General features: G+C 43.2%; 2 protein-coding genes across 5 annotated transcripts in view; one reads left to right on the top strand and one right to left on the bottom strand.

Moving 5' to 3' along the window:
* Positions 1-25,796, top strand: part of LOC101738757 (solute carrier family 12 member 6) — a 419,122-nt gene that overhangs the window by 204,710 nt on the left and 188,616 nt on the right. The window lies entirely within an intron of this gene.
* LOC101744522 (monocarboxylate transporter 1) lies at positions 5,937-24,152 on the bottom strand. Of its 2 annotated transcripts, XM_012693711.4 has the most exons (10): positions 23,989-24,152; positions 21,667-21,793; positions 15,293-15,435; positions 14,378-14,480; positions 12,309-12,479; positions 11,818-11,974; positions 11,205-11,352; positions 9,088-9,235; positions 7,258-7,449; positions 5,937-6,115 (listed from the first exon to the last, which is right to left on the bottom strand). In XM_012693711.4, exons 1-10 carry the CDS (start codon positions 24,067-24,069, stop codon positions 5,955-5,957), a joined length of 1,431 nt encoding a protein of 476 aa, XP_012549165.1. In that variant the 5' UTR covers positions 24,070-24,152; the 3' UTR covers positions 5,937-5,954. The 2 variants fall into 2 exon arrangements, with proteins under 2 accessions (XP_012549165.1, XP_012549166.1); XM_012693712.4 differs by lacking the exon at positions 21,667-21,793 and having other exon boundaries at positions 23,989-24,147.

Genomic DNA, 25,796 nt, shown 5'->3' with positions numbered 1-25,796 from the left:
CCCATCACCCTCACCCTCGGGACGCCGGACTGGCGGTCGTCGGCGCCACGACCACCAGCCCTCTCGGTCGGCTGACTGTCCGAAGCCCGCCTAGATGGCGCCGGTTAGAGTGGGTTACCCTACGGAATACCCCGCTGGGCCAGAACCAGCGTGGGTCGAGGATATCCGGCCTTCCATCACCCGGATGCTCTTGCGTAAAACGCGTGCAGAGCAGCTTGCACGTCGTCTTCTTAGGCCCCCCTCGCCGGTCCCCAGACCGACATGTGAGGGGGACCCGAAACACTTAGAGGGCCAGGGCTTGGGCGAGATCCGCCTCCCTGGCCCCCGCTCGACGGCGGCGGGATTGTGCGTCTCTCACGCGCCCCGCCGCCTCCTTCTGCGAGATGGTGCACTCGCAGAAGTCGAGCATCGCCTTCCACGACTCGTCGTCGCCGAGCATCGATGCCACAACACTCGGCAACGACAAGTCGGTTCCTATTTTTGCGACGAGGACACGGCGCCACCCCTCCCATGCGGGGCAGGCGACGAGCGTATGCTCTGCCGTGTCCAAGTCGCAACCACAATTGTGGCACTCTGCCGTCGGCTCGGCTGTGATCCGGTGCAGGAACTCACCGAAACAACCATGCCCAGTGAGCACCTGCGTGAGCCGGAAAGTGAGGCGTCCTCTGTCACGATTCACCCAATCCACAAGGACCGGGCAAATCGCCTCGACGGTCCTACGACCAGCCGAAGGATCAGCCAGCCGTCTGGACCATGACTCCAGCACGGACCGCCGAGATTGGGCCCTCCGCGCTCTGACCACACTGGGGCTGGGACGCGCCACGCCCCGGGCACGAAGTTCAGTCCGCCACTTATAGTCAGCGGCGAGCGCCTCCGCTTCCAGAACCCAAGGCGGCGTCCCAGCCAGTACACACGCCGCCTCAAAGGAGATGGTGCGATAACCACGGATGACCCTGACCGCGATGGTGCGTTGCGGCCGTTGCAGCAGCTTCGCCACCCCCACGGCCAGGGACTGGCCCCACACGGGCGCCCCGTATAGGGCCATTGATCGCACCACCCCCGTATAGAGACGGCGCGTCACCTGGTCAGGCCCCCCGACGTTGGGCAGAAGCCGGCTTAGCGCGCCGGCCACCCCCAACAAACGAGGGACCAGGTTCTGAAAATGAGCACGTAAGGTCCAACGACTGTCCAGAATGAGGCCGAGGTACTTCAACTGCACCCCGACCCCGATACGGACGCCTCCAACCACGATATGGGCATCGACAGGTGGCACTCTCCGGGGCCTGTGGAACCACATGGCCTCGACCTCTACCCCTAGGCCTTTTTCCCTCTATTTTAATTTTTTAATTCCAAAGCTAATAATATAAAAACTTAAATATCTAATATTTAAGCGAATAATTTTAATGTATTTGTAACTCAAGTAGATGGTTTTCAAACTTTAAAAAAAAATCTATTTGTTTTTTTTTTTTTTTTTTTTTATGATTGAAGGATTACTGGTGGCCCGGAGGCCTTTCCAGTTTCACCAGGACAGGTGGGCGAGCAAAGGCTCAGCCAGGAGGGGTGGGATTTGCTAACAGCTGCCCGAGCGCCTCCGAAGGAGACCTAACAACTCAAGAGTAGCTGCTTCGCGAATGAATCTACTACCGGATCGGAATCGCGACCCGCTGAGAAGATCCGGCGAGAAACTCAGCGGGCTGATTCATGGGTTAGGTTGCACGGCGAACTCTTTGTCGAGTTCGACGAGTACGGTTACCGAGGTCCCTAAGCCTGCTCCTAGAGCTGAAGGCGTCTAGTGCAAAGGTTATTGGATCTGATGGATCCGTAAGGACGTGTCTAGGGCGTCGACGGTGACTGGCTCCTGCATGATCAGGATTCGGGGAGTAGTCAGCGGCGGCTACGATAAGGCGATTATCATGACGCATAGCCTTATCGAAGTATCGTTCCGACGCTGACTTCATGTATTTCCGAATTGATTCGAGGCCCAGGTCGTCGTGTAGGTCAACGTTCCTCACGAACCACGGAGCCCCGACAGCTAACCTGCAAAAGCGGGATTGTAGGGATTGGAGGGTGTCTATGTGTGTGCGGGCCGCGTGAGCGAACACCACACTCGCGTAAGTCATGACGGGCCTTATGCAAGTTTTGTAAAGTGTCACCTTGTTCCGAAGGGACATTTTACTCCGCTTACAGATCATGGGGTAGAGTCTACCGAGAATAAACGCGGCACGGTCACGGACTGATTTTATATGCGGGCGGAATGTCATCGATGCATCCAGGGTAACGCCCAGGTACTTGACCTTCCTGGCCCAGGGTATGGATCGACTAAAGAGAGTAATCGGGGGTGTGAGATTCCTCCTCCTAATACGGGAGGAAATCCGTGTGGAGCTTCCCCTCTGAAATAGCACCGCAGTACTTTTCGCTGGGTTGATGTCTATGCGCCATTTTCGGAACCACTGTCCTAGGGCTAGGGCTGCGCTCTGAAGCTTCTTCGCGATTAGGGACTTGTTTCTACTGGAATAGTAAACAGTCGTGTCGTCGGCGAATAAAGCTAAATGGGTCGGCGGCGACCGGGGAATATCGTTAACGAATAAGCTAAATAGGAGGGGTGAAAGGACAGAGCCTTGCGGGACTCCAGCTGTGAGAGGTCGGGGGGAGGAGCGGGTTCCCTCGACTCGATATCGAAAAGAGCGGTTCGACAAGAAGTCCCGTATGATGAGCACGAGACTATCCGGCACACCCATGTTGAATAGTTTGAAAATCAAACCGTTGTGCCAGACTTTGTCGAACGCTTTTGCGACGTCGAAGAAGAGAGCTCCCGTGTATAACGGTTTTGGTCGATTAAGCCCCACAAGAATGTGCTCCGTGAGGCGGTGCACCTGTTGAACGCATGAGTGATTTGTACGGAATCCGAATTGTTCATCGATGAGAATGCCCTTGGATGAGACGAAGTCTCTGAGGCGTTTGTAGAGCAGACGCTCATACAGTTTGCCTAGAGACATGAGGAGGCTAATCGGGCGGTAGCTCGTCGGATGATTTTTTGGTTTACCGGGTTTATGTATGCCGATAACGTCCGCTTCTTTCCACACCGCGGGAAAGATACAGTTCGCCATAGCGGAATTGAAAATAGATGCCAACATCACGATGAGTTGGACGGGTAGAAGTTTAATAACGCGGTTGGATATACCGTCGGAACCGGGAGCCTTGCGAGGACGTAGGTCTTTGATCAAGTCTTTAACTTCCATGGGGGTGACGGGTGGTAACGCATCCGAGGGTGGCAAGGAGGCTCTGCGTTCTACCTCACTGTCTACTAATTCTACATGAACAGGGTCCACGGATTGAGTGCTGGGCGTGCACTGGGTTTGCAATGTATAATCTATTTGTATACGTTTAACCTAAGCATTAACATTGACGAATTATTGAAAAGCCCTTTAGACAATAATTGCACATTTTTTAAAGCGCCTGAATGATATTTTTCCGTCCACTTTTGTGCCCGAACAACATTTTGGAAAATTTTATAAATACTCATAAAATTTGTTCACATCAGAGTCGTACCCTAGCGATCAAACCGAGAATCAATATAATCGGCTTTCTATTGCGGCGAATTAAAGAACTTTCTACCGTACAATTACAAGCAACGGTCTTCAGATAACTCCTAATCAAAACCTGCTCACTGGTTGAACATTTCGTAGCTGAATTTCGAGCAGTAGCGCCTACATTATTAGATTATTTCATTGTCTGATAAACAACAATCGGTGTTCGCGGCAAGCGATTCAGATAATACACATAAATTAGATACAGATAAGCAACTCGAGCACTCAACAAAAATGTTTACGGGCGTCGGCCAATAGATGGCTTTTCTTCGATTAGTTTCACATTGCTTCTGTTGATAGCAGTAACAAATTATCTATCCTGTATCTTGTTTTTAATGAAAGATTTTGTTAATTTTCAGTAACCACAAATGATTAAAATGTAATTAGTCTATAAAAAATAAAGACTTGTATCATTTATCAATTTTTTATTTTCTGTGTACAGTTACACTATAATTAAATGCCTTAATGTTAACAACATATAAATTTAGGGGCACCCGCTACAAGATGTCGCGAGTTTCAATACAAAAAAATATTTATCTTAAAGTATCGCAGCTTCAATGTCATTGTAGCTAACGATAGCTATTTACCTTTATTAGAACAGCTCGGAACGGCCATTTAAACCTTAATGTTTGATATGTCAAGATAGAAATGAAGGTAACGTTTTGACCGTGCATTTGAAACTACATATATTATTATTTTTTATCAATTAAGACGGACAGAGGAGAGAGACGTGATTGACATGAAGCGGTGACCGGAACAAATAAACTTTATTTATTTATTGTATTTCTTAGATTGGTGGACGAGCTCACGGCCTACCTACTGTGTACGCATTATTGTTTCACGGCACAAAAAGGCAGGGTAGTGGTACCTACCCGTACGTACACACAAGACGCCCTACCACCAGTGCCCATGTTGAGACACAGTATTGAAGTAATAATTATTTTGGCACAACAGCTGTGCTACGTTACATTATATACAATCACAGAATTTTATTCCACCTTGCTCGTGTCCGGACGGGCTTTAGTACCAATTAAGTTCTAAGTAAGTAATTCGTTATACAAGTTTTGTGAACATATTTAACTAAAACTAATAAAAGCGGATCCCTGTCCGCTGTGACTAACGCTTTATTTTTATAGCCGATGTACGCAGACAATCATGCCACTTCATAGTAATTAGGAATGCCAAGGGCGCAGCCAAGCCACTGTCTACTGCTAATAATCCTAAAACCTCGTCATAGCGGTCGGGAAACACCGTGGAAGGGGGTTTATTCCGGATGGTACGTTACAAAAAAGATCTACAAACACACTATGCAAGATGAACGCGCCAGTTCTTAATAGTATGGATGTACCTTGGTCCGATGGCAGACGTTGAATGGTAAAAAAGAGAAGAGATCAGCTGGAACAATCACTTAGAGCATTTCTATAATAAATGTACGAATACTCCACACTACGACACCCATGCCTCGAATGACAACAACTAAATTTCATCACTATCAAATAAATAGTTAAGAACACATATAACACAAATAGTAATACACATTGAGATTTAGATCTTGTATCTAAAAATGGGTGGCGAGATTCGCACTGTGACATCTATGGACCCCCGTAACTACTTATCCCCAACCATGTCCTCATTCGCATGTAATATACATTTAAAAATATAGAAGATAAACGCATTTTTTTTAGATTATACATTGAAGGCGGACTTGTTGCATTCGATTTCTAATCAATAGAAATAGATAGATCTTCTTGACTGTTGGCTGCATTTTGAAAAATCGTGTATTTGCCATCTAATCTTCGATTAGCGCATTGTAAACAATGAAAGTGTTGAAAAAGCGATTCAGCTATTTTACTGGTGGTAGGACCTCTTGTGATACTGGTGGTAGGACCTCTTGTGAGTCCGCACGGGTAGGTACCACCGCCCCGCCTATTTCTGCCGTGAAGCAATAATGCGTTTCGGTTTGAAGGGTGGGGCAGCCGTTGTAACTATACTGAGACCTTAGAACTTATATCTCAAGGTGTGTGGCGCATTTACGTTGTAGATGTCTAAGGGTTCCAGTAACCACTTAACACCAGGTGAGCTGTGAGCTCGTCCACACATCTAGGCAATAAAAATAAAAAGCTATCAAATAATTTCACTAACCTTTCATGTACTACAAAACTAACATTGATATGTAACCATAAAGATTATAATTGATAACAAATGCCAGGAAACATTTATCAAGCTAATTTTTATTACAAAAAAAAACTCTCAGCTCTACGATTTGTCCTTCTTCAAACAAAGATAGTAGTTTATTAAGCCTCTCTGCATGACGAGTCTTCACGAATGGAGCTAATAATTAAAATCTTGTTCATCATGACAATTTATTCACTTAAGATTAACTTGTCTTGATCTCGACGACATTTCTCTTTTATGTTTACTCTTTTTGTAATATAGTTCAATGGTCCAAAACAGTATAACTATAGCGAATATACTTGAGAGGACATAGAATGCCACGGTGTAGCTATTTGTGATGTCCCGAACAGCGCCTGAAACATAATACATAGTTTAATTAATTTGCGACATCATCAGTAAATTCACTGTTCAGAGAAGGCACTTACGGTAGATATTTTAGTTACGTCTTAGTCTCGAAATTGATACAAGCCTCGATTGTTATAAATTTTGATGTGGTTTTAGTATTTTCAATTGCATTAAGTTATTTAATGGCCGTCTGGTGTAGTGGTAAGTGACATGGTCACTACACAAGGGGGTCGCGGGTTCGAATCCCGCCAAGGGAAGATATTTGTATGATAAATATAAATGTCTTTTCCAGGGTTATGGATGTATATTAAATATATGTATGTGTATAATAAAAATCTTACATTTATATCCGTTATCTGATACCTATAACACAAGTTCTTTACGAACTTATCACGGGACCAGTTAACGTGGCGTGATTGTTAGTAAATATTTATTTATTTATATATTAAGTATAGTAAATACCTATATAATTGTCTTCGGTTTGTGCGAGTCGTAGACTAATGTAGCACTTTTATTGTCATTATTGGAACGAAGTTCCTTATGGGACGATGCGGAGGGTTAGGTACTCTAACCGGGTAAAAACGTCCGTAACGTAAGATTTTTATTATTTATGTATAGTCTTAGTATGATGGCTATACAGTTTCTAATGTATAGTCTACGTGATGACGGCTATTATTATTATTCATATAAATAGCTGTTACAACGACTACCCCACCCTTCAAACTGAAACGCATTACTGCTTCACGGCAGAAATAGGCAGGTTGGTGGTACCTACCCGTGCGGACTCACAAGAGGTCCTACCACCAGTAATTACGGAAATTATAATTTTGCGGGTTTGATTTTTATTACATGATGTTATTCCTTCACCGTGGAAGTCAATCGTGAATATTTGTTAAGTACCTACGTATTTCATTACAAAAATTGGTACCCGCCTGCGGGATTCGAACACCGTTGCATCTAGATACGAATGTACCGGACGTCTTATCCTTTAGGCCACGAGGAATTCAAAACGTTGATACTACGTTTGTTGTCTTTGACTAAAAAGTGCATTCACGTTTTAATTTCTATAACAGTGCCGAAACAGCTAACATTAAATCGGATGTGAGCTAAGAGTGATGTGTTAGATCCATCTAAGAATAAAAATACTCACCAACTGCGGGTCCCAGTGTTAGAAAAAATACCCCGACTAGTAACAGTAAGAAACCAATGGCGGACGTGTATTTTTCAGGACTAACAGATTCGCCAACAAGAATGAACGCCAAAACGTTGATCGTACAGTGAGAAATGCCCATCAATGTAATGCACACTAATTTAACTATCTTGTTTGGTGTCCACTCCATTCCTGTAAAAAAATGCGTTTATATAGACGTTACAGTACCGAGGCAGCTTCACAAGAATGCTGAATTATGGCCTAGGAGAACATTGAAAATCTTGCACATAGCATGCCCAAAGTTTCCATGGGTAGAACATGCTGTAATTTTTTGAAAAAGCAGTGTAACAATTCATTCACGATATTGGGAGGGCTTATTGACGAAATCCGACTGTTTCTGCCGCGAGGTATTTACACCAATTGCTTTGACGAGTAGAATAGACATTATTTTAATGCAATTGTGTTAACGATCCTTTCTAAAAGCGGATAATTGTAATCACGGTGACCGTCTAGTATCAATCGTGAACTCGTTTATCTTACTAATAAAAAACGTGACTTAGTAACCAAACTTAAATTTCTATATTCGAAAATAGCAAGCCGTTTGATTCATCCATCGGATACACATAGATTTAGATTATTTATGGTAATAACTATCTAGTCTAGTCTAGTCTGTTTGTATTGTACAGGTGTATTGATTATTTACCAAACATAAAATTTTTAGGGAAGCTTTGTAACTTTTATCAAAACACAGGAAGCTCAATCTCGGTAGTCCGTGGTGGAGGGATAGTCCGGACGACTAGCAGAACCTTCGGCTGGTCTGCGAATCTTCGAGTCTATTCGTTCCGTCTCCAAGGACTGGGTGAGTCTCAGATCTCGATAGCTGTAAATGTGAGTTGGCACCATGGAAAAACCCTCACAGCTTGTTCCGAACCGAAAGAGAAGTGCCGTGTACTCGTCAAATAAAAAAAATACCGACTTGTTGCTGTCTAGCCTCGTGGTGGCGATATTTGAGAGCGACACAAATCACGGTGGGGTAGCGTTTGAGAAAAGCCGCCTGCTCTCTCCACACTAGATTGACCTTAAGTCAGGACTACGATAAGGGTCGATATTCTGGCTTTCTCAGCTTTTTCGACCGGTGGAGAAGATCCAAAGAGACGTTGTGTAAGATGCTCAACACGCATAATGGGAAAGAACTGATGGAAGGTAGTGGAATATCCTAGCTATGCAAACAGATAAGCCATATTCTCGGAGCAAGCCTCGAAAAGTGACGCTTCGCACCAAATGCGTCATATAGTTCCCGCCTCCCTTTGTTGAGCTCTATCTCATTTGAAGTTCGGACACATGTAATAAGGCGACAGGAGATTTAGTTGATTCATTTCAGGAAGACTGGTGATATTATGTGTGATTTTTTAATAAAGGGGAAACATGAGCAGCATGCGTGATGCATTACTTTATTATCGTCATGTGCTAAAAGTATCAAAGTTTACGTTTTAAAGTCAAATCTATATACTTATATATAAAAATGAATTGCTGTTCGTTAGTCTCGCTAAAACTCGAGAACGGCTGGACCGATTTGACTAATTTTGGTCTTAAATTATTTGTGGAAGTCCAGGGAAGGTTTAAAGGGTAGATTTCAATATGAAAATGCTCGGAATTAAATAAAAATAACAATTTTGTTTTTTCCTTTGATGTGTCCCCCGTCGGACGGATTCCTTTTGTTTGTTTTAAAGTTATTTTATACAAAAGTTTAGGTCTTTTATTTATCAATTGAGGCACTACAAAGTCTGCCGGGTCAGCTAGTAACTTATAAATATATAAAGAAATTCTCACCCAATCTTGATAGCAAGCCCACTACAAGCCCTCCAATATATAATTCTTGACTGCCAACATTATGTAACCATCTACTCGCGCATAACAAAAACATTCTTGTGACCAGGTCACCAAACGCATAGAGAGATAAAGCAAAGGCTACGCTATTCTGAAAACAGAAAAAAATATGTAAATTCATGTACAATCTGCTAACGCAATCCAAAGAAATTCGTGTTCTCTAATTGGTAATAATGATCAATTTATTTGTCAAAAATTGCAAAATGAAGAGTCTTGAGAAAAATGAAGAGAAATTATGAGAGAAATAAAGAGTCTTATCTTAAAAGGCCAAAGTGTACGTGGGTTAATAATACAAGCTATTTCCATACATAACGAATTCATTACGTAGATAATGGCACGGACGTAATTTTTTTAAACCACATGGTCTAAATCAAACGCTGATACGTCCTTACATTTTTCTATAATAGATTAAGTAATATCCCTCTTCTGAACTTCAAAAACTGCACGTATTTAGCCGCAACCCCGTGTTTTGATTCAAAGATAATAAATAATACAAAATATACAAACAAAGCAGTCCCGTCAATTTAGAATATAAAAAAAGAAGAGTGAAAACCGTCCAAAAAAATTAACTTAATGTCGATTTTGAACTATTGTTATTTATATTTATACATAGGTATATATCGTCAAGACTTTCGTGTACCTCGGCTCGATTATTTTGAATAGACGAGGATCGAAAACCAAAATAAGGCGACGCATCGGAATGACCAAATTCGCTATGAGCCAGCTCAACAAAATATAGAGGGATCAGAACATACTCAAAAAGACGAAAGTGTAAATTGTTGAGACGCTCGTTTCCCTAATCTTTTTGTATGGCGCTGAGCCCTGGACCTTAAAATAGTCTGACAGACGACACATAGACGCGTTTGAGATGTGGTGCTGGCGGCGCATGTTGCGCATCCCTTGGACGGCTTCCCGGACGAACGCTTTCATCTTTAACGAGCTAAACGTTGAACAGAGGCTACTCACCATATGGGTCTAGAATGCTCCAGTATTTTGGTCATTAGCAAGAAAGCCCTCTGACAACCTGGAGAGACTCATAGTGATGGGTAAAGTGGATGGTAAACGATCCAGAGGTCGGAGCCATAAAAGATGGAGTGACCAGGTGTCCGAACATCTAGACACGAGGCTGAGCCACGCACTTCACTGTGCCACATAAGTGGCTACAAATCAAAAAAAAGGTCACAGTCGGGTGCATCACGATGCTCAGCAGTGAGCGATCGATTAAAGGAGGAAGAGGATAGGTATTTCCATACCACGTTGTAGTACTTTTGTAATCTATATAGGGATAAAACAGTGTCTTTTTTTTTTAAATTCTCTACATTTGTCTTTTCTCTTTAGAACTAAACATTTGAGAAGTGGAAATATTGGAATTTGTCTAAATTTTTCAGCCACTGTTTTTCGTGCTAGCATCAAATAAATCGTTATTTCATGTGTTCAAGAAGATTTTTAAAGTTTTTTTTTTTTTTTCATGATTGATGGATTACTGGTTGCCCTGAGGCCTTTCCAGTTTCACCAGGACAGGTGGGCGAGCAAAGGCTCAGTCAGGAAGGGTGGGATTTGCTAACAGCTGCCCGAACGCCTCCAAAGGAGACCTAACAACTCAAGAGCAACTGCTTCGCGAATGAATCTACTACCGGATCGGAATCGCGACCCGCTGAGAAGATCCAGCAAGAAACTCAGCGAGCTGATGGGTTAGGTTGCACGAGGAACCCCTTGCCGAGCTCGACGAGTATGCTTACCGGGATTTCGTTTTTCATGATTGAACTAGATTGAAGAGAAACGAATGTGCAAATCCATATAAATGAAATTTTGGAGATTGCGTATCAGGAACAGCGAGACAGTATTATTATTCACAGCTTATGAGAAAGTTGGTTACCCTAACTTGACCGGAACAAACTAGGTCAGAGATGCTACCTTATATAATGAGTTTATTAGCGGAATTAAGCCTCGCATTTAATTTTGTTTCCTGAAATCTCATTTTTTTACTGTTTCTTTAATACGTAATTCTCAGTTTGAGAAATAGCCGGTGGATATCGTAAATATTTTAACAAATAATTTACCTGATCCCAGTTGATATCATACAATGCTTGTGGTATAAATAGCAAATATACTAAATTTGTAAATAAAGCCAACGATGTCCCGATGCCTGCGCCAGTCGATATCATTTGTTTACACACTGATATATCAATGATGCTCTGGAATATCTTCCTAAAAAATAGAAATTCAATTGTTTTCAATCTGTTCTTGGCGCAGTTAGGTGAACGCGTCGATATCTTATACGACGAAGCTTGTTACTACAATCATGTACAACAATACCACGCTCCGGTTTGGAACACAAAATGCATAATTTATTTTACACCGGAATGCACCGTCTTCATCATTCTTCAATAGAGGTGGCAGCCTTTCTCCCCCTGATTCCAACGTTAAATACTGAGTAGCATTTAGGTAGGCCGTGTTTGAGCACATGTAGGCTGTTCCAATCCAACTTACACTTCGATCTAATATTTGAATATGGATCGCAGCTTTTACGTACCTAGTATTATATTAAATATTTGGACTCTAGTATTTACTTAAATTTAAAAGCACCTACGCATATAAAAGTGAAATCTATCACTCGAAAATATGACGTTTATATAAATTAATACTGCAATTTAAGTGCCAATGTCAACTTACTTTAAACCATTTACTTTTGTGTGTTCTGGTAATGATGACTCGTATGATTTTTGTGCGGGTGTAGCATTTTCAACATCTTTTGGTATCAAATTAGGGACATTAGATTCATTATCTTCTTTTTCATTCACGGCCATTAGTGATTCTTTTTCTGATATTACTGTAAATTGTAAATTGTGGTTAATAGGTTCATGCGAGTTAATTTCAACTTTGTCTTAAATTGTTTTACGAAAAGAAATTAAAGTCCATGACGACCAAAAAATTTTTCCGCATAGTTTATATATATGTACTCATAATGATTGTCAATTTTGAATACGAATATCGCTAACAAGATTTTAATTACACAAAAATTTTTCAGGATATTGAAATTGATCAAATTAAAAACATGGAACTACAAATTATACAACCTTCAGTCTACACGAAACAATAAATTTCATTTATCTTTATATAATCCATATTTATTAAAGCGTTGGCATGGATGAAATTTAGCTCACCATTTTCGGAGCACACTTCGATTCTTTTAAAATGCCACTTAGCAGGTTGCATTAAACAAACTGAAAAAAAATTTTGCATTGTGATTCCCGTCAAAATGAGCATTGTACCACGAAATCCATAATATGCCAAACTCCATTTCAAAAGTATGGGGGTCACCAGTGATATTATCGCTGAAAATTAAAGCATAAAATTTACTATCGTTCCTAATACTAGTTTAAATATCTTATTCAATTATTTAATTAAGGAAACTCATGATTGGTTTTTGTAAGCCTCTGTGTATAATGTAAAAGTCATATTATAACTAGTCAGGTCATAAGTATTGTCACACAGTAAAAACTTTTCTTTTAGAATGCTGGCCACAAAAATGTTTATTGAATTCGAATTTCGAATTGTTCATGAAAATAAAAATGAATGAATTTTAAAATTTTACTCATTTTTAAATATGGAGTGGACGCTTAAAGAAGACCGTGTTGCAGTTATTGCGTTGCATCGTTGCGGTTACGCGCCAATTCAAATTTTTAACATACTGAAAAAATTTGAATATAACCAAAGGATTCGTTTATCGTACCATCAAACGATACAATGAAGACTCTAGTGTAGATGACAGGTCAAGAAGTGGTCGCCCTCGGTCTGTTAGGACTCCAGGAGTGATAAAAGCTGTGAAGGCGCGAATTCAAAGAAATCCCAAACGTAAGCAGAAACTGTTGGCCCTTCAGATGGGGTTAAGCAGAACCACGGTGAAAGGGGTGTTAAATGAAGACTTAGGGCTTCGGGCATATCGAAGAAAAACAGGACATCGTTTGAATGCTCGTCTAATGGACCTGAGACTGAAGAGATGTCGCGCTTTGTTGAAGCGGTACGCGGGAAAAAATATCGGGAAATTCTTTTTTCGGATGAAAAAATTTTTACCGTAGAAGAGAGCTACAACAAACAAAATGATAAAGTGTACGCACACAGTAGTGAAGAAGCGAGCAACCGTATTCCGCGTGTCCAACGAGGTCATTTTCCATCCTCGCTCATGGTATGGTTGGGAGTTTTTTATTGGGGCTTAACAGAGGTACATTTTTGTGAGAAAGGTGTAAAAACGAATGCAGTTGTGTATCAAAATACAGTCCTGACGAACCTTGTGGAACCTGTTTCTCATACCATGTTCAATAACAGGCACTGGGTATTCCAACAAGATTCGGCGCCAGCTCATAGAGCGAAGAGCACACAATACTGGCTGGCGGCGCGTGAAATCGACTTCATCCGGCACGAAGACTGGCCCTCCTCCAGTCCAGATTTGAATCCGTTAGATTACAAGATATGGCAACACTTGGAGGAAAAGGCGTGCTCAAAGCCTCATCCCAATTTGGAGTCACTCAAGACATCCTTGATTAAGGCAGCCGCCGATATTGACATGGACCTCGTTCGTGCTGCGATAGACGACTGGCCGCGCAGATTGAAGGCCTGTATTCAAAATCACGGAGGTCATTTTGAATAAACTTTAGTGTCATAAGAATCTATGTTTTGTTAAGTTCATTTTGGTAATTTAATGGTTACATAATGAATAAACTTGTTTCAATTATTTTACATTAAACATGTGACAGAATTTATGACCTGACTAGGTATAATACATAAAAACAATATAAATTATTTGTCACATTAAAATACGGGTTCATTTCTTCATTTTTTCTCTATAAAGACAAAAATAAGCTAAGACACGATTAAAATATTCTCCAGAACATTTTCGTATTGCTTCTCAAAAAAACCTTTTAATGGAATTACCGGAAATTGGGAAAATGAAAGTTTCATAATTAATATTGAAGTTTTTTTTTTATTCTTTATTAGTTATTATTTTATATTGAAGTTTAATATATATTTTTTAAAAAACTTCACTCTAAGAAGACTGAGCAAATTCCCCAACCTAACTGTTTTTTTTATTTGATTTTTCCGAATTTCAGTAAATGTTTTTGTAGAACATATCATATGGATTCCAGAAGCATTTTGTCTACGTATACATGAAACTCAAAAAATTTAATGTAATGTTCGTATAATTGTATTATTAGTTAAATAACCATTATCTTACCGACTATAGTTTGAACCAGACTGAGCGCAAACAGTCTTTTCTCAACAAAATAGTCATTTAAAATGCTGAATGTTAAGGTAAATATAACTCCCAGACTTAAGCCCTGAAAATTAAATTAGTTTTATTACTTAACACCAGGTCTGAGCTTGTTTACCTGTCTATAAAAAGCACTGTATCTAAACGGAAACTCGCTCACTGAACGTCTTTCTTATACAACATTTGAAAAGTTATATAATTGTCGATTTTCGTATGCGCTGGTCAAATAACAAAACTAGTAATCATCTCATCATTGAAATCATTAAAATATTCCAGTGGTATTTTTCCCTGTTTTGAATAACTAGCTTTGCCACCAGCATTTGTTGGGTACAATATTTTCTATAGATAATTTGTTTACCAAATTGTGTTTACCTAGGATTTCTTCAATGGGCAATAAGATTGTGTTGTTTAATAAAAACCGTAATTTATAGTAATTTTAATTGCTGATCCTAAGGCACATTGCGAAATCTACCAGTAGCTACCTCCATCCTATTTCTGGTACTTATTCATGCATTACTGTGCAATTACATTATTGTGTAATAAAAATCAAACCCGCAAAATTGTAATTTGCGTAATTACTGGTGGGAGGACCTCTTGTGAGTCCGCACGGCTAGGTACCAACACCCCGCCTATTTCTGCCGTGAAGCAGTAATGCGTTTCGGTTTGAAGGGTGGGGCAGCCATTGTAACTATACTGAGACCTTAGGACTTATATCACAAGGATGTCTATGGGCTCCAGTAACCACTTAACACCAGGTGGGCTGTGAGCTCGTCCACCCATCTAAGCAATAAAAAATAAATTCAAGACATGTAAACCAACATATAGCATGTCGGTTTTCGTGACAGAAAAAATTATCGTAACACATTAATAGCTACGCACCTGCATGACTCCATTTAAAATGAAAAACTGAAGGGCGGAATTAGCAAAAAAGACTCCAAAAAAACCAATGTCAAAAATAATCGCTGCTGCAAAAGCTAGTTTACGCATAGACATCAATTTCAGAAGTGGATCTGTCAGGAAACCTGCACAAACAGGGTTATCAAGGTGGGTTAAATAATTCAATAACGTGTGAAATTTATTATTTTTGACTATTCAGTAGGGGCCTAACGTGAACACCGCGATTTTACACTCTGTTTTTCGTAGAAGAAGAAGAATTTCGGTAATTCTCACTCAAGTACAGAAACACATACTTTCATTCTGCAGATGTCGTAAATTATAGTTCCAGAGTTTTAAATGATTGTTAATTAATTGGAATTGTAAACTATTATGATTGTATTTTATACTTCTATAATCACAAATTTCGCCAAGACTACACTATAAAAAATATTAACAAAGACAAACAATATTTAATCTCAATTTGACAACAGACGTCAAGAACAAAAGTTTGACAATAAATAGTGTGCATGCGTGTGTGCGTCAAATACATGGTATGTAGTGTGTGTAATGTTTTCTTTATTGATTTAATGTATCTGTAGTCTTTTATGCATTATTTTTAAAAAAAATTAGCATTTTGCACTTCTACTTTTTTTTTTTTTTTTTTTTTTTTTTTTTTTTTTTTTTTTTTTTTTTTTTTTTTTTTTTTTTTTTTTTTTTTTTTTTTTTTTTTTATGATTGAAAGTTTACTGGTGGCCCGAAAGCCTTTCCAGTTTCACCAGGACAGGTGGGCGAGCAAAGGCTCAGCCAAGAGGGGTGGGATTTGCTAACAACTGCCCGAGCGCCTCCGAAGGAGACCTAACAACTCAAGAGCAATTGTTTCGCGAATGAATCTACTACCGGATCGGAATCGCGACCCGCTGAGAAGATCCGGCGAGAAACTCAGCGGGCTGATGCATGGGTTAGGTTGCACGTCATTCCGATAGAGGCACCCGTCACGTGCGGACGTGCTCATCGTCCACTCGATCGCCCGGTCTTTGTTCGCCCGGCTTTTGTTAGCCCGGCCATTGTTCGCGCGGCCTGTGTTTGTGGTACATCTGCCGACTAAGTGCTCTTTCTGGAAGTTTTTATTTGTTTTGTTTCCTTTTGTTGTTTCTGTGTTCGTGGTACATCTGCCGACAAAGTGGTTTCCTGCAAGTATTTATTTGTTTTGTTTCTTTTCGTAATTTCTGTTTTGTTGTGCTTTTTCTTTGTCCTGTAGTAATCGCGCCGCATTGCCACCTGTGTTCAATAGAACCGCTCAGGTCCGAGAAGTTGGGGCCTCGCCGCAAGGCGAGTGTTTTCAAGACCCGGGGCCGCCCCACCTGGGTACTCAGCGATCATGGACGCTGTATTCGCGGAATTCCTCCGACTTCGCCACCCACAGCTCGCCTCGGAGTTTTTGGCCTTCAAGGCCAATCACACTGCGAGCCCTCTCGAGGACTCCGCCGCGCTCGCTGCTCCTGCGTCGCCTGTACCTGCGTGCAGAGCTTCTGCATTGAGCACCGCAGCCTCTGTCGTGCCTGCCGCTCCCGTGTCGCCTATACTGGCGAGAAAAGCTGCTGCGTCGTCCGCCGTGACCATCGTTTCAGCTGAGCGATCATCCGCGGCCTCCGTCGCGCCCTCTAAAACACCTACACTTGCTCGTAGGTCGCCTGCACCCGCCTCCTCGTGCTCCGACTCTGACTCGGACATGGAGGTCGACCTCGCCCCCGCCTCATCGACGGATGGATTCACCCTGGTACAGAAGGGTAAGAAGCGTGCCGCGGAGTCTCGAGCTCCCGCGGCCGCTAAAATTAGCAAAGCCGTGAACGCGTCGCGCCCCCGCCCTCAGACTCCCGTTGCGCCCCCAGCCCGTGCCACTCCGTCGCCGCGTCCGGTGGCACAAAATAAAACCCAGACCCCTCCCCCGGTTATCCTTCAGGAGAAGGCAGCTTGGGATCGAGTTTGCCTGGCCCTTAAGGCCAAAAATATAAATTTCACGAATGCCCGTAACCTCGCGAACGGCATTCAAATTAAGGTTCAAACACCCGACGACCATAGGGCCCTCTCTTCTTACCTCCGTAAGGAGCGTATAAGTTTCCATACGTATACGCTCCAGGAGGAGCGCGAACTCCGCGTTGTAATACGCGGAATCCCTAAAGAGTTAGATGTAGAGCTCGTAAAAGCCGACCTGTTAGAACAAGGCCTACCAGTGAATTCTGTGCACCGTATGCACACCGGTCGCGGTAGGGAGCCATATAATATGGTTCTAGTCGCTCTCCAGCCTACCCCCGAGGGTAAGAAAATCTTTAACACACAGACCGTCTGTAGGCTCTCTGGTATCGCTGTCGAAGCCCCCCATAAAAAAGGCACTCCTAGCCAGTGCCATAACTGTCAATTGTACGGGCACTCTTCCCGTAACTGTCACGCGCGCCCCCGATGTGTTAAGTGTTTGGGCGATCACGCCACGGCCCTCTGCGCTCGCGACCAAAAAACCGCGACGGAACCGCCTAGCTGCGTCCTGTGTCGAACACAGGGTCACCCCGCGAATTACCGTGGTTGCCCCCGAGCCCCTAAAATAAATCGCCGCGTCGCCCGCCAAAACCGCCTCCGAGCTTCCGGCCCAGACATCAAAGCCTCGGCACCCTCTGCGTCGCAGGCTAAGCCAGCGTTCGTTCCGGCGGCGGTGCCCAGTGTCTCGGCCTGGGCAAAACCGCTGCCGTACACGAACACGGCTACAACTCCCTCCTCCGCGATTCGTCCCGCCCCCGCGACTCGTCCCTCTCCCGCGACTTGCCCTCCGACCGCGTCCGACAATCTCGCTTTAGCGATCGACTTCTTTCAGTCGATCAACTTTGAGCGCGTTAACGCTTTGGGCGACGCCATTCGCGCTGCCTCCACTGCACAACACTTTATCGCCGTTGTGCAGGAATACGCCGACGTATACGCGTCATTAAATACGTACGTCCTCCCCTCACTCCGCCGGTAATTAATGGCGTATATAAGTAGAATAAAGCCCCTATCCGTAACGATAGGATTTTTTAACGCTTACGGTCTCGCAAATCAACGTGATCAGGTTTCTGACTTTTTGCGTGACCACCAAATTGATATCTTTTTAGTGCAGGAGACCCTACTTAAGCCCGCGCGCCGTGACCCTAAAATCGCGAACTATAACATGGTCAGGAACGACAGGCTCTCTGCCCGTGGTGGTGGTACCGTCATTTACTATAGAAGAGCCCTGCATTGCGTCCCGCTCGATCCTCCCGCGCTCGCTAATATCGAAGCATCAGTGTGCCGAATCTCACTGACGGGACACGCGCCGATCGTTATCGCGTCCGTTTATCTTCCACCGGATAAGATCGTTCTAAGCAGTGATATCGAGGCGCTGCTCGGTATGGGGAGCTCTGTCATTCTGGCGGGCGACCTAAATTGTAAACACATCAGGTGGAACTCACACACCACAACCCCGAATGGCAGGCGGCTTGACGCGTTAGTCGATGATCTCGCCTTCGATATCGTCGCTCCGCTAACCCCGACTCACTACCCGCTAAATATCGCGCATCGCCCGGATATACTCGACATAGCGTTATTAAAAAACGTAACTCTGCGCTTACACTCGATCGAAGTAGTTTCAGAGTTAGATTCAGACCACCGTCCCGTCGTTATGAAGCTCGGTCGCGCTCCCGATTCCGTTCCCGTCACGAGGACTGTGGTGGATTGGCACACGCTGGGCATCAGCCTGGCTGAATCTGATCCACCATCGCTCCCGTTTAACCCGGACTCTATCCCGTCTCCTCAGGATACCGCTGAAGCCATAGACATCTTAACGTCACACATCACCTCGACATTAGATAGGTCATCGAAACAAGTTGTAGCGGAGGACTTCCTTCACCGCTTCAAATTGTCCGACGATATTAGGGAACTCCTTAGAGCTAAGAACGCCTCGATACGCGCCTACGACAGGTATCCTACCGCGGAAAATCGTATTCGAATGCGTGCCCTACAACGCGACGTAAAGTCTCGCATCGCCGAAGTCCGAGATGCCAGATGGTCTGATTTCTTAGAAGGACTCGCGCCCTCCCAAAGGTCTTACTACCGCTTAGCTCGTACTCTCAAATCGGATACGGTAGTAACTATGCCCCCCCTCGTAGGCCCCTCAGGCCGACTCGCGGCGTTCGATGATGACGAAAAAGCAGAGCTGCTGGCCGATACATTGCAAACCCAGTGCACGCCCAGCACTCAATCCGTGGACCCTGTTCATGTAGAATTAGTAGACAGTGAGGTAGAACGCAGAGCCTCCTTGCCACCCTCTGATGCGTTACCACCCGTCACCCCGATGGAAGTTAAAGACTTGATCAAAGACCTACGTCCTCGCAAGGCTCCCGGTTCCGACGGTATATCCAACCGCGTTATTAAACTTCTACCCGTCCAACTCATCGTGATGTTGGCATCTATTTTCAATGCCGCTATGGCGAACTGTATCTTTCCCGCGGTGTGGAAAGAAGCGGACGTTATCGGCATACATAAACCCGGTAAACCAAAAAATCATCCGACGAGCTACCGCCCGATTAGCCTCCTCATGTCTCTAGGCAAACTGTATGAGCGTCTGCTCTACAAACGCCTCAGAGACTTCGTCTCATCCAAGGGCATTCTTATCGATGAACAATTCGGATTCCGTACAAATCATTCATGCGTTCAACAGGTGCACCGCCTCACGGAGCACATTCTTGTGGGGCTTAATCGACCAAAACCGTTATACACGGGAGCTCTCTTCTTCGACGTCGCAAAAGCGTTCGACAAAGTCTGGCACAATGGTTTGATTTTCAAACTATTCAACATGGGCGTGCCGGATAGTCTCGTGCTCATCATACGGGACTTCTTGTCGAACCGCTCTTTTCGATATCGAGTCGAGGGAACCCGCTCCTCCCCACGACCTCTCACAGCTGGAGTCCCGCAAGGCTCTGTCCTCTCACCCCTCCTATTTAGCTTATTTGTCAACGATATTCCCCGGTCGCCGCCGACCCATTTAGCTTTATTCGCCGACGACACGACTGTTTACTATTCTAGTAGAAATAAGTCCCTAATCGCGAAGAAGCTTCAGAGCGCAGCCCTAGCCCTAGGACAGTGGTTCCGAAAATGGCGCATAGACATCAACCCAGCGAAAAGTACTGCGGTGCTATTTCAGAGGGGAAGCTCCACACGGATTTCCTCCCGGATTAGGAGGAGGAATCTCACACCCCCGATTACTCTCTTTAGACAACCCATACCCTGGGCCAGGAAGGTCAAGTACCTGGGCGTTACCCTGGATGCATCGATGACATTCCGCCCGCATATAAAATCAGTCCGTGACCGTGCCGCGTTTATTCTCGGTAGACTCTACCCCATGATCTGTAAGCGGAGTAAAATGTCCCTTCGGAACAAGGTGACACTTTACAAAACTTGCATAAGGCCCGTCATGACTTACGCGAGTGTGGTGTTCGCTCACGCGGCCCGCACACACATAGACACCCTCCAATCCCTACAATCCCGCTTTTGCAGGTTAGCTGTCGGGGCTCCGTGGTTCGTGAGGAACGTTGACCTACACGACGACCTGGGCCTCGAATCAATTCGGAAATACATGAAGTCAGCGTCGGAACGATACTTCGATAAGGCTATGCGTCATGATAATCGCCTTATCGTTGCCGCCGCTGACTACTCCCCGAATCCTGATCATGCAGGAGCCAGTCACCGTCGACGCCCTAGACACGTCCTTACGGATCCATCAGATCCAATAACCTTTGCATTAGATGCCTTCAGCTCTAATACTAGGGGCAGGCTTAGGGACCCCGGTAACCGTACTCGTCGAACTCGACAAAGAGGTCGACGTGCAACCTAACCCATGCATCAGCCCGCTGAGTTTCTCGCCGGATCTTCTCAGCGGGTCGCGATTCCGATCCGGTAGTAGATTCATTCGCGAAACAATTGCTCTTGAGTTGTTAGGTCTCCTTCGGAGGCGCTCGGGCAGTTGTTAGCAAATCCCACCCCTCTTGGCTGAGCCTTTGCTCGCCCACCTGTCCTGGTGAAACTGGAAAGGCCTTCGGGCCACCAGTAAACTTTCAATCATAAAAAAAAAAAAAAAAAAAAAAAAAAAAAAAAAAAAAAAAGGTTGCACGTCGACCTCTTTGTCGAGTTCGACGAGTACGGTTACCGGGGTCCCTAAGCCTGCCCCTAGTATTAGAGCTGAAGGCATCTAATGCAAAGGGGCACTTCTTCTCTATATTCTGTATAAGTATGGAAAATTTCATACTCCTCCGTCCGCGCGATTTTGGTAAAAAGGGATACAAAGTTTTTGCTTCACGTATTATTATATAGATACCGACCTGCTATAGCCATGCAGATTGAATTTGTCGCATTCAATAATGTGGCTCCAGTTGAAGTCATTCCTATTTCTAACATGAAATCATTGTATAGCATCCCGAAATTTGGAGTCAGAGCTGTAGCTGTGGTCTGAAAATATTTATACAAGTTCAGTTGTAAATTGAAAATGCAAGATTTAATACCTTTTTTTTATTATTGAAAGATTACTGGTGGCCCGGAGGCCTTTCCAGTTTCACCAGGACAGGTGGGCGAGCAAAGGCTCAGCCAGGAGGGCTGGGATTTGCTAACAACTGCCCGAGCGCCTCCGAAGGAGACCTGACAACTTAAGAGCAATTGCTTCGCGAATGAATCGGGAATACCGGATCGGAATCGCGACCCGTTGACAACATTCGGCGAGAAACTCAGCGGGCTGATGCATGGGTTAGGTTGTACGTCGACCTCTTTGTCGAGTTCGACAAGTACGGTTACCGGGGTCCCTAAGCTTGCTCCTAGAAATTTAATACCGTAAACGATGCAGATGATCGAGCAATGTGGAGGAGACAAATAATTATTATTTATCACTTTGTCACAGAACAAGATAGTAGGTAAACAAGGAAATGCACACAATATATTACGTAAAAGATTAAGTAAGCACAATGCTTACACAAACCGATAAAGTGTCTTGAAGATAACCGAATCAAGAAAAAAAATACTAAGATGTGTGTGCACTATACAGCTCATTTTAAAACTCGACAATACAATACTGTATTTGGCAAATCCGACCGTATTTGAATCAGAATGTATTTTTAGTATTTTATTTGGCTTTCGCGATTTGTATTTAAATTAAAACTGTACAGTTTTCGTGGTGGTCCGTATAGCAGTCTTCGGTGACCACGATAACTATAGAGAATACGAAACGCCATAAATATCGGATCACATGAAGATTATTAAAAAACCTGTCTCAAACGCATTCTAGAGTATTCTGATTACGTGGGCAGGAAAAATATGGTAGTGACAACCGTAAAAAAATGAGTCTCCAGGATAGTCGATGCCCCCCCCGGTGAAGGTCAAGGGGCGACCTGAGGGGGTGAGGCCGCGCGGCGCGCTACCAGCACTCTAGCGCGCTGCCGTGGAGTGAATAGAGCGACCGGTCGACGGTGTATCGCGTCCCGACCCGGCAGGCTGGTTCTGGTCGAGCGGGGTATTTCGGGACACCAGCGGCACCGTCTGGGCGGCCCGACGGGCTGCCGTACCGAGACGGCCGACGTTTCAGAGCCTTCGATTCGCCACGAAGGCTCCGTCGGCTGGGCGTCCTTGGGGTGAGCCGCGCCGTCTGGTTGTAGTGTTGACCGCGGTAGCCCCCTACCTCATCCGGGTTCTGACCTCGGAGGCGATCGGACGTCGGGTGTAAGAGTGCAGGGGAGTCGTTTAGTGGGTGGGCCCTAAAATCCTTGGGCCCGCGGTCTGCTCACAACACCATGCAGATCGTAGAGTCTCACATACCTCGCGCGCCCCTTTTGCGCGGGGACCTCGTAGGAGGATCGGCCCTATACCAGAAAAAAAAAAAAAAAAGGATAGTCGATGCTATGACTTCGTGCAAATCGCATGTCTCATTATGCGATTTTATTTCCAAGAGCTATTTATTGAACAGGATCATGCTATTTTATAATTTAATTGTTAATTAACTTATAGAGAAATGAGTTATACAAGTGATGCTCTCACCCAAAAGGGTGAATTCATGGTGTATTTTTTGTTTCTATTTAAGTTAAATGTTAACGTGGTTAGATATTATCCAGTTGTGTGAACCTAATAAATAAATATAAAAAAGGGAGTATCTTTATGGACTATCTCTCAATGTAAACCCCTTCTATTTCCCCCCATTCTATTTTATCCTACTCTGGGAGTATGGGATGGCTCTTATATACATCACAATTGAGGCTTTGACTTTGTGTCTCAAGTGTGGCAGTTCATTCACTGGTCTTACGATTTCTATGGACTCGTTCTCTTGTGTTTTTTAAAATAGCATCATACCTTTGTAGGCTTATGTCATTATAACATTTTGGATCTTTTTTTTAAGATTGAAGGATTACAGGTGGCCCTGAGGCCTTTCCAGTTTCACCAGAACAGGTGGGCGAGCAAAGGCTCAGCCAGGAGGGGTGGGATTTGCTAACAGCTGCCCGAGCGCCTCCGAAGGAAACCTAACAACTCAAGAGCAGTTGCTTCGCGAATTAATCTACTACCGGATCGAAATCGCGACAGAGAGAATACGTTTGTATGGACCAAATGCAACCCTTGTTTCCTAAGAAGGGAATATATTAGAAGTGTTATTATTTAAAGGAACTCACAATATTAACTATCGCGGAGACACAAATCAAGTAGCCCCATCCTCCGTCCGGCGGTACCAGTTTATATTTTTTAGTTGTCATCGATTTATCGTTTTCACTGGTGACAATCCACTAAAGACGGTTTGGTAGGAATGAAATTCTGTGCCCATCGCGCTGCTTACTACACGTTAATATTATCTATTGTCAATATATGTATGTAATGCTAAGAATCCGTCTAGTTAACGTAGCATTATGACGATATGACATGTCTCTTGTAAACAAAAGTTAATATCTGTGTGTTCAAATACGTATCGTGTTTCATTTTTTCTTATTTAAAATATTATTTTATTTGCTTAGGAATAGGTCGTTTTATATTTTATAACCCTCCTATAACACGGTAGATACATTCCTACAAAGTCCCGTGTTATGCGAAATCGTGTTATATGAGACAAGAACAACAAAAGGAGAGTATTTTTTTCTGAATGAAACATCTCAACTATGTCTGTATGTATTTTTTTACCTTGCTTCGTAACTTAGATTTTAATAAATTTTTTTAAATCTAGATGCGTAACTCATGTCCCTCCTGGTATCAAGGTTACCAAAGCCTATGGAGATCGGAACGTGAACACCACCAACTTCAGATATTTATAAAGTCTGAATAGTGAATAGGGTAACGACTGTCCTACCCGAACTCGAACGCATGACTGCTTCGCAGCAAATAGAATATCTAACCCTGTGACCACTAATTTCAAACTAACTTATACAAATAGTCTAGTAAATCGCCCCATAGACACAGCCCACTGACTTTCTCGCCGTATCTTCTCAGTGCGTCGCGATTCCGATTCGATGGTAGATTCTGTGAAGCACTGCTCTTGGTAGAGCTGGTATTAACAAATTCTCTCAAATTGAGCCCGTGAGCTCACCTACCCATCCGCGCGAAACTGGAATAGCCACTTAGGTTACCAACTAGGTAGCTTAAAAAAACAGTAGATCGTGTAACAGGGCTTACGCCAACAAATTACAATTCATAATATATCCATTACTTTATCAACACATTCATTGAGTAATACTTAGATTAATATAAATAATCGGCTTACTAAATCTCTAGGTTTTGGATGCGATAACAAAATCACAATAACACAATTTTGAAACAGGTGGCTTTAGTTACCACACTTGTAACGTAAGCAAATTTTACATATTAAACAGAAATAATTAAAATAAAAAACATCGGCCTGTGTAATATAATAATAATGTGAGAGAAAACACGTGCTGTTTGTGAAATGAATATAACGTGTGTACAAGACTTTTCCACTTCTATTTCTCTTATTTGATATATTGATTAAAATTTTTTCGCATACTTTTAACATTTTTATAACAGTGGACGTTCTTGAACTGAGAAAAAAACCGCTGTCATATGAATATTATGCTAACTACCTACCGTCTATTTTTCTATAAAAGTTATTTTTGGACTTTTTCGGAAATCTATCTATCTGTCTTTCAGCTTACATACATCCACTGCTGGACATAATATTGTCATAATATAAATAAAAACTCGATCACTACAAGTCTCGAAAACCAAAGAAATACTATTATATTATTTTATGACTAACATCGTCAAGCCAAGTACCGGTTTTCATTAATATTGGTACAAATATCATTCTATAGTTCTTACGATAGGTCGCAGAATACCAGTAAAACCCAGAATCACGCTAATAGCCTTTACAAGATAAAGTTGCATAGTGTGTTACGAATAACAAAATTCAGAAGGTTGGTGTACCGACCGTGTTAGTGTCTATTAACCGACCAATGATATCAAGATCGAAGATCAA

The sequence above is a fragment of the Bombyx mori genome, chromosome 5, assembly GCF_030269925.1.
Source record: "Bombyx mori chromosome 5, ASM3026992v2".
Classification (NCBI taxonomy): Eukaryota; Metazoa; Arthropoda; class Insecta; order Lepidoptera; family Bombycidae; genus Bombyx; species Bombyx mori.
This window is presented reverse-complemented; position numbering and strand designations above follow the sequence as displayed.

What these genes read in the sequence shown, in the direction of transcription:
- LOC101744522 (XM_012693711.4), bottom strand. Translation starts at nt 24,069, where the DNA reads ATGACAACTAAAAAATATAAACTGGTACCGCCGGACGGAGGATGGGGC. An exon ending in TTTTAAATGGAGTCATGCAG is followed by an intron (nt 14,481 to 15,292) that starts GTGCGTAGCTAT and finishes TTTAATTTTCAG; the next exon opens with GGCTTAAGTCTGGGAGTTAT. An exon ending in TCTGGTTCAAACTATAGTCG is followed by an intron (nt 12,480 to 14,377) that starts GTAAGATAATGG and finishes TTTAATTTTCAG; the next exon opens with CGATAATATCACTGGTGACC.